Source organism: Oryx dammah, unplaced genomic scaffold (genome assembly GCF_014754425.2).
Source record: "Oryx dammah isolate SB20612 unplaced genomic scaffold, SCBI_Odam_1.1 HiC_scaffold_18, whole genome shotgun sequence".
Lineage (NCBI taxonomy): Eukaryota > Metazoa > Chordata > Mammalia > Artiodactyla > Bovidae > Oryx > Oryx dammah.
The window spans coordinates 48,843,583-48,856,538 of record NW_024070202.1 but is presented as its reverse complement, the minus strand read 5'-3'; the positions used below and the strand labels follow the sequence as shown (position 1 = coordinate 48,856,538).

The following is a 12,956-nucleotide window of genomic DNA, read 5'->3' as shown; positions in this document are numbered from 1 at the left end:
CCCATCTCTTTCAGAAGTTTCCACAGTTTATTGTGATCCACATAGTCAAAGGCTTTGGCATAGTCAATAAAGCAGAAATAGATGTGTTTCTGGAACTCTTTTGGTTTTTCTATGATCCAACGGATGTTGGCAATTTGATCTCTGGTTCCTCTGCCTTTTCTAAAACCAGCTTGAACATTTGGAAGTTCACGGTTCACGTATTGCTGATGCCTGGCTTGGAGAATTTTGAGCATTACTTTAGTAGCCTGTGAAATGAGTGCAATTGTGCGGTAGTTTGAGCATTCTTTGGCATTGCCTTTCTTTGGGATTGGAATGAAACTGACCTTTTCCAGTCCTGTGGCTACTGCTGAGTTTTCCAAATTTGCTGGCATATTGAGTGCAGCACTTTCACAGCATCATCTTTCAGAATTTGAAACAGCTCCACTGGAATTCCATCACCTCCACTAGCTTTGTTCGTAATGATGCTTCCTAAAGCCCACTCGACTTCACATTCCAGGATGTCTGGCTCTAGGTGAGTGATCACTCCATCCTGATTATCTGGGTCATGAAGATCTTTTTTGTACTGTTCTTCTGTATATTCTTGCCACCTCTTAATATCTTCTGCTTTGGTTAGATTCATACCATTTATGTCCTTTATTGAGCCCTTCTTTTTATGAAATGTTCCCTTGGTATCTCTAATTTTCTTGAAGAGATCTCTAGTCTTTCTCATTCTATTGCTTTCATCTATTTCTATGCATTGATTGCTGAGGAAGGGTTTCTTGTTTCTCCTTACTGTACTTTGGAATTCTGCCCAGTTTTGGATGTGACTGGTGATAGAAGCAAGGTTTGATGCTGTAAAGAGCAATATTGCGTAAGAACCTGGAATGTTAGGTCCATGAATCAAGGCAACTTGAAAGTGGTCAAACAGGAAATGGCAAGAGTGAACATTGACATTCTAGGAATCAGTGAAGTTTGATGGACTGGAATGTGTGAATTTAACTCAGATGACCACTGTATCTACTAATGTGGGCAGGAATCCTTTAGAAGAAATGGAGTAGCCTCATAGTCAACAAAAGAGTCTGAAATGCAGTATTTGGATGCAAACTCAAAAATAACAGAATGATCTCTGTTTGCTTCCACGGGAAATCATTCATTATCACAGTAATCCAAGTCTGTTCCCCGACCAGTAATGCTGAAGAAGCTGAAGTTCAACAGTTCAATGAAGACCTACCTACAAGACCTTTTAGAACTAACACCCCAAAAAGATGTCCTTTTCATTGTAAGGGACTGGAATGCAAAAGTAGGAAGTCAAGAAACAACTGGATTAACAGACAAATTTGGCCTTGGAGTACAGAATGAAGCAGGGCAAAGGTTAATAGAGTTTTGCCAAGAGAACACACTGGTCATAGCAAACACCCTCTTCCAACAACACAAGAGAAGACTCTACACGTGGACATCACCAGATGGTCAACACTGAAATCAGATTGATTATATTCTTTGCAGCCAAAGATGGAGAACCTCTATACAGATAGCAAAAACAAGACTGGGAGCTAACTGTGGCTCAGATCATGAACTCCTTATTGCCATATTCAGACTTAAATTGAAGAAAGTGGGGAAAACCACTAGACCATTCAGGTGTGACCTAAATCAAATCACTTATGATTATACAGTGGAAGTGAGAAATAGATTTAAGGGACTAGATCTGATAGACAGAGTGACTGATGAGCTATGGATGGAGGTTCGTGACATTGTACAGGAGACAGTTATCAAGACCATCCCCATGGAAAAGAAATGCAAAAAAGCAAAATGGCTGTCTGAGGTGGCCTTACAAATAGCTGTGAAAAGAAGAGAAGTGAAAAGCAGAGAAAAGGAAAGATATACGCATCTGAATGCAGAGTTCCAAAGAATAGCAAGGAGAGATAAGAAAGCCTTCTTCAGAGATCAGTGAAGTAACACATCTATCTGTTAAGCAAAGAGACATGCAGCTCTTCTTGCCCCTAAAGTGTATCTTATTAAAGTCAGAATGCTTGAAAAGTCCTTGAAATAATTAATTTCCTGTGTATGGTTATCTTACTAATTTGACGTACCATTAGTTTTATGTGTTTCTGTATTTGTTTGTGTTTAGTTTGAGTTTGCTCTTTTCATTCCTGTAAATTTAAATTTACTTTGAAATATGTAAAATATTTATATGATTCACAGAGACTCACTGCTTCTATCTCTATTCTTCTCACCTGGTCCTCCTTCCTACCACTGCAGCTGCCCCCTCTGGGAAACCATTTTTATTAATTCCTTTTTTTTGAAGGGGGGAAGAAATACTTTCTGCATTTGTTAGACACATCGTATATCAATTTATATGATTTAGTAAGTTATTTCCTTATTATGAACACAGATACAAAGGAAAATCTGCATTTTTGAAACTATAAGTTAACATAGAACATAACTGAAGTCTGAACAAATACGGGAACGTTCCTACTAAGAACATAATGGCTAGGGCATCTTTCATTCCTACATGGTTTCATTAAGGGGCTTCTTCCTCATGCCAGCAACATACTGAATAGTAAAACTAACCACATACATATTCAGCAGGTAATAACCTAGAACCAAACTCTCTTGATTAATGTGCCATAGTTACTGTCCCTATACTTAGCACTTTTAGGTCAAGCACAAATAAAGAACATAGCTCAAGTAAGATAGCTTCTGAGAAGGCTAGAACTATACTTGGTGACTTGAATCTGCCTGTGTCCAAGATCCTTTCTTTTTATAAATGTACATATTTTATTGAAGTGTAGTAGACTTTCAATGTTTCAGATGCACAACAAGTTGACTCAGTTATACACATAATATTAATTTTTGTGTATGTGTATATATGTATAAAACAAGCTTGCTTCTAAATAACAAGGAACATCAAAACCTGGTATGATGAAGAACTAAAGACAAGAGGTGGTTTCCCAAATTTTTGAATGATAGAAATTCATGGCTCCTGTAGAATATCATGGAATGGGAAATGTTCTCTTTCAGTGTTACTGAGTTTTTGTTTCTTTGACAGACTGGTGAGCTGGGGCATATGCAGATGGATTCAAAAATACGTGATAAGTTTTCACTCACATGTGTTGGAGGCTGATACCAATGCTAGTATCCTTGGTCACACTTTCATGAAGTTATTATATACCTATGGCTTTGGGGGCGCAAACTTATATTTAAAACTCTCTCACCCATAATAGTGATCTTCTCTCTTGTTTTACTAAACATATTCCCTTCCTCTACACTTTTAAGATTCTGGTTTGTTCACTGTTTATGTTAAAGGCCTGAAGATCCCAAAAAAGAAAAAAACAGCTATCCAAAATTCTTATTTCTTTTCTAGCTTTTGTGGCTTTTAAGACCTTACTTTATTTTGAGTAAGTACCAATATATTTCTACTGATTCTACTTCAGATCTTCAATGCCTCAACCCATTTGTGAGTGGAAAACAGTGAAATGACATTATCTGAAATTAAGCAGAAAATCAGATATGTCGTATCCCTTCATGGGATGTCAGGTATGAGGAAACAGGATCAGTTCAGTTCAGTTCAGTCGCTCATTTGTGTCCGACTCTTTGCGACCCCATGAATCACAGCACGCCAGGCCTCCCTGTACATCACCATCTCCCAGAGTTCACTTAGACTCACGTCCATCGAGTCCATGATGCCATCCAGCCATCTCATCCTCAGGCGTCCCCTTCTTCTCCTGCCCCCAATCCCTCCCAGCATCAGAGTCTTTTCCAATGAGTCAACTCTTCGCATGAGGTGGCCAAAGTACTGGAGCTTCAGCTTTAGCATCATTCCTTCCAAAGAAATCCCAGGGCTGATCTCCTTCAGAATGGACTGGTTGGATCTCCCTGCAGTCCAAGGGACTCTCCAAGAGTCTTCTCCAACACCACAGTTCAAAAGCATCAATTCTTCGGCTCTCAGCTTTCTTCACAGTCCAACTCTCACATCCATACATGACCACTGGAAAAACCATAGCCTTGACTAGACGGACCTTAGTTGGCAAAGTAATGTCTCTGTTTTTGAATATAGTATCTAGGTTGGTCATAACTTTTCTTCCAAGGAGTAAGCGTCTTTTAATTTCATGGCTTCAGTCACCATCTGCAATGATTTTGGAGCCCCCCAAAATAAAGTCTGACACTGTTTCCACTGTTTCCCCATCTATTTCCAATGAAGTGATGGGACCAGATGCCATGATCTTCGTTTTCTGAATGTTGAGTTTTAAGCCAACTTTTTCACTCTCCTCTTTCATTTTCATCAAGAGGTTTTTTAGTTCCTCTTCACTTTCTGCCATAAGGATGGTGTCATCTGCATATCTGAGGTTATTGATATTTCTCCCGGCAATCTTGATTCTAGCTTGTGCTTCTTCCAGCCCAGCGTTTTTCATGATGTACTCTGCATATAAGTTAAATAAGCAGGGTGACAATATACAGCCTTGACGTACTCCTTTTCCTATTTGGAACCAGTCTGTTGTTCCATGTCCAGTTCTAACTGTTGCTTCCTGACCTGCATACAGATTTCTCGAGAGGCAGGTCAGATCGTCTGGTATTCCCATCTCTCTCAGAATTTTCCACAGTTTATTGTGATCCACACAGTCAAAGGCTTTGGCATAGTCAATAAAGCAGAAATAGATGTTTTTCTGGAACTCTCTTGCTTTTTCCATGATCCAGCGGATGTTGGCAATTTGATCTCTGGTTCCTCTGCATTTTCTAAAACCAGCTTGAACATCAGGGAGTTCTCGGTTCACATATTGCTGAAGCCTGGCTTGGAGAATTTTGAGCGTTACTTTACTAGCATGTGAGATGAGTGCAATTGTGTGGTAGTTTGAGCGTTCTTTGGCATTGCCTTTCTTTGGGATTGGAATGAAAACTGACCTTTTCCAGTTCTGTGGCCACTGCTGAGTTTTCCACATGTGCTGGCATAGTGAGTGCAGCACTTTCACAGCATCATCTTTCAGTATTTGAAACAGCTCAACTGGAATTCCATCATCTCCAGTAGCTTTGTTCGCAGTGATGCTTTCTAAGGCCCACTTGACTTCACTTTCCAAGATGTCTGGCTCTAGATTAGTGATCACATCATCATGATTATCTGGGTCGTGAAGATCTTTTTTGTACAGTTCTTCCGTGTATTCTTGCCACCTCTTCTTAATATCTTCTGCTTCTGTTAGGTGCATACCATTTCTGTCCTTTATTGAGCCCATCTTTGCATGAAATGTTCCCTTGGTATCTCTAATTTTCTTGAAGAGATCTCTAGTCTTTCCCATTCTGTTGTTTTCCTCTATTTCTTTGCATTGATTGCTGAAGAAGGCTTTCTTATCTCTTCTTGCTATTCTTTGGAACTCTACATTCAGATGCTAATATCTTTCCTTTTCTCCTTTGCTTTTCGCCTCTCTTCCTTTCACACCTATTTATAAGGCCTCCCCAGACAGCCATTTTGCTTTTTTGCATTTCTTTTCCATAGGGATGGTCTTGATCCCTGTCTCCTGTACAATGTCACGAACCTCATTCCATAGTTCATCAAGCACTCTGTCTATCAGATCTAGGCCCTTAAATCTGTTTCTCACTTCCACTGTATAATCATAAGGGATTTGATTTAGGTCATACCTGAATGGTCTAGCGGTTTTCCCTATTTTCTTCAATTTGAGTCTGAATTTGGTAATAAGGAGTTCATGATCTGAGCCACAGTCAGCTCCTGGTCTTGTTTTTGCTGACTGTATAGAGCTTCTCCATCTTTGGCTGCAAAGAATATAATCAGTCTGATTTTGGTGTTGACCGTCTGGTGATGTCCATGTGTAGAGTCTTCTCTTGTGTTGTTGGAAGAGGATAAGTCACAGAAAATGGGAGCATAGTCTTAATTTGCAGGGGTTTTAAGGTTCCCTTTAAGAGTATTTTATAATGGAGAGCTATTCTGACTGGGGGGAAAAACTGCTATAAACAATTATAGAATAAATCAACTATATTCAAATTAAAAATATTTATAGAATGTTACATTTATCAAATAATTTATAGAGTCAAGATTATACTTTCATTTAACAAATGAGATATCTAAACTGCAGTATCTTGTTCTTTTTGTGGAGTGTGTTAGTGAATGCATACTTAGTCGTGACTGACTCTTTATGACCCTTTGAACTGTAACCTGCCAGGCTCCTCTGTCCATGCGTTTTCCCAAGCAAGAATACTGGAATGGTTGCCATTTCCTTCTCCAGGGAATTCTTGTTTTCTGTATTATCCTTGTTGGGTGTGTGTGGTGGTGGTGGTGTGTGTGTGTGTCTGTGTCGTTTTATTTCCTTTCTTAAAGACAAAAGATTAAGATTCTGTTTTATATCACTCATCATAAATTAGGGAAATTCTCATTTGTTAGCCTATATGTGCTTTTTTCATAATAGCATACACTTTGTTAAATTTGAAAGATTTTATTTTGCTTGTTTTTTTGTCTCTCATAAACAGGGGGACCTGGACGATCTACCATGCCAACTCCAGGGAACACTGCAGCTTTTCGTGCTTCCCTCTGGACCAATATGGAGAAACTTGTGGATCATATTTTTACTGTTTGTGGTCAGGTAAATATTTGAGAGAGTGAAAAATAGTATTAATTATGAGTTAGCGTGCTGTGTGCTTAGTTGTATCCAACTGTTTGCAACCCTTTTGATTATAGTGCAGTAGGCTCCTCTGTTCATGATTGAGAAACATGGCGCAGTCCTCTGTACTGGATTGAGTTGCCATTTCCTCCTCCAGGAATCTTCCTGACCCAGGGGTTGAACCTGCGTCTCCTGTGTCTCCTGCATCGCAGCCAGAATCTTCCTGCTGAGCTGTGGGTTAATTCTTAGTTATTCAAAGTTGTGTGATGTTGGGCAGCTTTTTAAAAATCTCTGAAAATTTAAAATACCTCCTTAACTAATGTATGTAAGGGCTCTAGCAAAATGCTTTTTCCCTTCCCTTACTGTTTCTAGGAGAGTGAAAAAGTTGGCTTAAAGCTCAACATTCAGAAAACGAAGATCATGGCATCTGGTCCCATCACTTCATGGGAAATAGATGGAGAAACAGTGGAAACAGTGTCAGACTTTATTCTTTTGGGCTCCAGAATCACTGCAGATGGTGATTGTAGCCATGAAATTAAAAGACGCTTACTCCTTGGAAGAAAAGTTATGACCAACCTAGATAGCATATTCAAAACCAGAGACATTACTTTGCCAACAAAGATCTGTATAGTCAAGGCTATGATTTTTCAAGTAGTCAGGTATTGATGTGAGAGTTGGACTGTGAAGAAGGCTGAGCGCCGAAGAATTGATGCTTTTGAACTGTGGTGTTGGAGAAGACTCTTGAGAGTCCCTTGGACTGCAGGGAGATCCAACCAGTCCATTCTGAAGGAGATCAGCCCTGGGATTTCTTTGGAGGGAATGATGCTAAAGCTGAAGCTCCAGTACTTTGGCCACCTCATGCGAAGAGTTGACTCATTGGAGACGACTCTGATGCTGGGAGGGATTGGGAGCAGGAGGAGAAGGGGACAACAGAGGATGAGATGGCTGGATGGTATCACTGACTCGATGGACTTTGAGTCTGAGTGAATTCCGGTAGATGGTGATGTACCGGGAGGCCTGGTGTGCTGCGATTCATGGAGTCGCAAAGAGTCGGAAATGACTGAGCGACTGAACTGACTGACTGTTTCTAGTACCTGTACTCTATGCTTGTTACATTTGAAAATACTCAGTTATATATGTTTTCCCTCTTTTCCTTCCTTTTAGGTGCAACATCTACAAAAAATATTAGCCAAGAAGAGGGATCCTGTCTCTCACATTTGTTTCATTGAAGAAATAGTTAAGGTATGTCTAAATCAAAGTATTTTTGTCTCTTTATTAAGGAATACTGATAGATAATGAGCTGTTATTATTTGTGTTCCTGTCTTACAGAGAGACTACATGTCAAATAGCTAAAAGAAAATGTATTTCTTGATAGCCACAGATTTTCTTTGCACGTTTGTTTATTGAGTAGATGCTAAATGATACTATTTATAGACTAATTTCTGAACTGCATATAGTAATTTCCCATTTTCTGTCATACAAATGATGTGAAATAGATCACCAGTTCAAGTTCGATGCATGAAACAGGGCACTCAAAGCTGGTGCTCTGGGACAACCCAGAGGGATGGGATGGGAAGGGAAGTGGGAGGGGGGTTCTGGATAGGGGACACATGTACTCACGTGGCTGGTTTCATGTCAATGTATGGCAAAAACCACCCCAATATTGTAAAGTAATTAGCCTCCAATTAAAATAAATAAATTAATTAAAAAGTTTTCAATGTCCTGATAGAGACTAAGATGAAAATTTTTGGTGTATGAGAGATTTAATTAGTAGTTATTAAGCTGTCATATAATGTCTTCTCTGAAGATGGTGTGATCCATTCAGTTGTTAGTTTTTCCTATAAAGCACATTAATGTATTATTTTTTTATATTGTAAAGTTTCCCTTCTGTCATTTATCAGTCTCCTGGACCCATAGTCATCAGTTGTAACAAATGTACCACAGCAATGCAGGATGCATAAGGCATTATGCAAATATGTAATTTCCTGTCTCCACTCTCCACCATGATTGTTGTTCATTTTTCAGTTGCTAAGTCATGTCTGACTCTTTGTAACCCCATGAACTGTAGCATACCAGGCTTCCCTGTTCTTCACTATCTCCCTGCGTTTGCTCAAACTCATGTCCATGAAGTCAGTGATGTCATCCAACCATCTCATTCTCTGTTGCCTTCTTTTCCTCTTGCCTTCAGTCTTTCCCAGCATCAGGATCTTTTCCAGTGAGTTAGCTCTTCGTATCAGATGGCCAAATTATTGGAGATTCAGCTTCAGCATCAGTCTTTCCAGTGAATATTCAGGATTGATTTCCTTTAGGATTGACTGGTTTGATTTCTTTGCTGTCCAAGGGACTCTTAAGAGTCTTTTCCAGCACAGCAGTTGAAAGCATCAATTCTTTGGTGCTCAGCCTTCTTTATGGTTCAACTCTCACATCTCTACATGACTACTGGCAAACCATAGCTTTGACTACAGACTTTTGTTGGATAAGTGATACCTTTGGTTTTGAATATGCTGTCTAGATTTGTCACAGCTTTTCTTCCAAGGAGCAAGCATCATTTTTTAAAAATAATTTTATTTTTTATTTTGGGCTGTGCTAGGCCTTTATTGCTCCACAGACTTTCCTCTAGTTGTGGTGAGCAGAGGCTACTCTTTTGTGGTGTGTGAGCTTCTCATTGCAGTGGCTCCTCTCGTTGTGGAGCATGGGATCTCGGGCACATAGGCTTCAGCTGTTGAAACTCCTGGACTCTAGAGCACAAGCTTAGTAGTTGTGGCACAAGTCCCACTGCATGTGAGATCTTCCCAGATCAGGGATCGAACCTGTGTCTCCTGCTTTGGCAGGGAAATTCTTTACCACTCAGCTACCAGGGAAGCCCAGCAAGCATCCTTTAATTTCATGGCTGCCATCACCATCCACAGTGATTTTGGAGCCCAAAAAAGAAAATCTGTCAGTGTTTCCACTTTTCCCCCATCTATTTTGCCATGAAGTGATGGGACCGGATGACGTGATCTTTGTTTTTTTAATGTTGAGTTTTAAGCCACCTTTTTCACTCTTCTCTTTCACCTTCATCAAGAGGCTCTTTAGTTCTTCTTTGCTTTCTGCCATTAAAGTGGTATCATCTGCATATATGAGGTTGTTGATATTTCTTCCTGCAGTTCTTGAGTCCAGCTTGTGAGTCATCCAGCCTGGCATTTCACATGATGTACTCTGCATGTACCTTAAATAAGCAGGATGACAGTATACAGCCTTGAGATATACCTTCCCTAATTTTGAACCAATCCATTGTTCTATGTCCAGTTCTAACTGGTGCTTCTTGTCCTGCATATATGTTTCTCAAGAGACAGGTAAGGTGGTCTGGTAGTCCCATTTCTTTATGAATTTCCCACAGCTTGTTGTGATACACATAGTCAAAGGCTTTAGTGTGGTCAATGAAGCAGAAATAGATATTTTTTGCTTTTTCTATGATCTAGTGGGTATATAGTATCATTCAAAAAAGGTACACTTAAAAATACTCAGTGCTGCACCTTTGCATCCTTTCCACACTTCTCTCTTAACCCCTGGCAACCACTGATCTTTTTTCTGTCTTTAGAGTTTTATATCTTTTATAGAATATCATGTAATTGGAATCATACAGTTGGTTGCCTTTCATACTGGTTTCTCTTAGTAATATGCATTTAAGCTTTCTTCATGTCTTTGTTGCTTGATCCTTCATTTCTTTTAGTCACTGAATAATATTTTACTTTGTCCATAGACCTAGTTTATTTACCCATTCACCTATTGAAGGATGTGTTGTCACTTCCATTTTTTTGACAGTTATGATTTCAATTGTTATAAATGTTCATGTGCAGATTTTTGTGCGCATATAAACTTTTAGCTGATTTGAGTAAATACCAAAGCACACGATTGCTGTATATTATAGAGTATTTTTAGCTCTGTAAGAAACTGCCAAACTATCTGTCATCGTGGCTGTATTATTTTACATATCTATTAGCGAAGAAACAAAGTTCCTATTGCTCCACATCTTTGTCAGCGTTTGATATTGTCAGTGTTTTGGATTTTAGCTATTCTAGTAGGTGTGTAGTGGTATGTCATTGATTTATTTGGTATTTCCTATGAATTTTAAAAAGAATATATTTATAGGAAAAAGTTCATTAAGTTTCTAAGACTTTATATGAAAAAAATTAACTGCCTTGCCATGTTCATTATTTAAAATTTATCTCTTACAGTCAATACAAGTGGTTTAAAAAAATCTTAAAATATTCTAAAATAATTTTTATTAGATTAAGGATAGTTTTTTTTTTTTTAAATCATTTGGATAGCCAGATATTTAATTTAAAGGTTACCTTTCTGAACATCTAGTCAAGGAATGTTAAAGGAAGTACAATACAGTGATTAAGAACTGGGTCCTTGGACTTTAGTATCAGACAGAATTGAGATTTCCTTTGTTGATTATGCAACCTTGGGTAGGTCTTACAATGTTTCAGAATGTGAGGTATCAAATGAGGGTGATAATATTACCCATTGAACTGAGGTTTTCTGAGGGAAATTAGATAATGTAGACTTAATTCAGAGATTGGATCAATAATTTGCTATCCTAATTTTTATTTCAATCTTTTTTAAACTTTAAAAATTAAATTATTTAGGGGTTAGAAATTTCCCATGTCCATGGTAACAAAGAACTCTAGTGTGCACGAAGGTCAGTTTTATTTTTAACAGTTCTGATGACATGATATGCAAGTATATTAATTTATGCTGAGTGTCAGAAATTTAGAAATTGTTGCTTCCTTAAATAAGACAATAGCAAGGATTCACTATAAATGTGTCATGATTACATGTCTCACTTCACTAAAGAATCACGAGTTTATGATCTAACATTTGGTAATTCTGTAGTTGTAGAAACAGTGATGATGATTTTCCTTCATTCAGTTCTATGAGATTTTATGAGAATTGTTAAATCATTCATATTTTATTAGGCAAAAAAAAAAAAAATGGGTTTACTTTTAAAACGTTTAGTTTTGAAGTTAATATTGCCAAATGTGCTTTGTTGTCTGCTGTGGTATCTGATTTCAGTTGATAGACCTGTACATAGTTTCCGGAATGCTTTATTAGTTCAGAATATTTTGCAGTAATTGTTCACCATGCTATAAATAATACATTGTAGTGTAAAAGGGGCATAAATATATTGAGTATAAAATAAAATTGGGCCAATTATATCAGGTCTAACAAATCTTAAGAATATATAGTTAATGTAGAGCCTTTTGAAAACTTTTCCTTAATTAAGATAACTAATTCTGCTTCTGCTTAATTTAATGAATGTTCTGGTTAACTTGTAAAATTAGTCTGTTAATTTCAGTTCATTCTGTAAATTTGAAAAGACAATTATGCTTACAGTTATATTAATTATTTATATGATTTAACTGTGCAAAATACTTCTTTTCTCTTATTATTTTTATTTCCAAAGGTTAGTTGAATGGATATATCTTCTCAGTTTAAATAAGATTTCTAGACTGTTGATTAGACATCAAAAATTCAATGTTGGCAGCTTTTAAAAAACTTTTAAAACTTTTAAAGTTAAAAAGTTCTAGTATTGCTATATACTCATCAATATTATATGTAGCACTTTGTTTGAAAGTGAGTGTACCAAGGTATTGACAAATCATTCACAATCCAAACAGTAGCAAACAGGTTGTAGATTCTTAAGTGCATAATTAAGCCAGTTTAGCTGTATGTGGGGGTGTAGATATGATACCTTTATTTTCTAAGGCAGCATTTTTTTTTTTATCATTGAACAGAATCCTTTAATCGTGTGTAGGATGCATTAGGCTATATTTGGAATGTATTCAGCATTTTGAGCAGCTGTAGTACTAACAAGGATTTTAACTATGAAAAAGAATGTGTTTTCTTTTGCCCTTTTTAATGTATTAAATAATTTGATAATAGCATTTAAGACTCAAAAAAATTTTAGGACACCCAAATATGAAATATTTTTAGAGAGAAAAATGAGCAAAATGTTTAACTCATTTATCAGTGGCATCCCAATTTGATTAAAAAAAAAAACAACAAGTGGCAGTAAGCCAATTTACATGTCTTAAGTCATTTGTTATCAATAAATACTCTTATCTATAAAGGTTTAGAAGATTTTTGCTTTACTGTCTTGAGGATGAGTTATTTTTTATTTATTTTTTCATGATATAAATACATTTTATTTTTTTGATTTTTTGAAAAATTTATTTTAATTGGATGCTAATTACTTTACAGTATGTGGTGGTTTTAGCCATACATTCACATGACTCAACCATGGGTGCACATGTGTTCCCCATCTTGACTTTCCCTCCCACCTCCCTCCCCATCCCATCCCTTAGGGTCATCCCTGTGCACCCAGTCTCA

The 12,956-nt window shown here is 37.4% G+C and overlaps 1 protein-coding gene across 2 annotated transcripts in view; it reads left to right on the top strand.

The window, feature by feature from the left end:
• The window catches only part of COG5 (component of oligomeric golgi complex 5), a 295,076-nt gene that overhangs the window by 172,929 nt on the left and 109,191 nt on the right, over nucleotides 1-12,956 (top strand). For both annotated transcript variants that reach the window (XM_040260820.1, XM_040260819.1), the window contains exons 9-10: nucleotides 6,448-6,560; nucleotides 7,743-7,820. In XM_040260820.1, coding sequence (XP_040116754.1) covers nucleotides 6,448-6,560; nucleotides 7,743-7,820 — 191 coding nt within the window. The remainder of the gene's footprint in view (nucleotides 1-6,447; nucleotides 6,561-7,742; nucleotides 7,821-12,956) is intronic.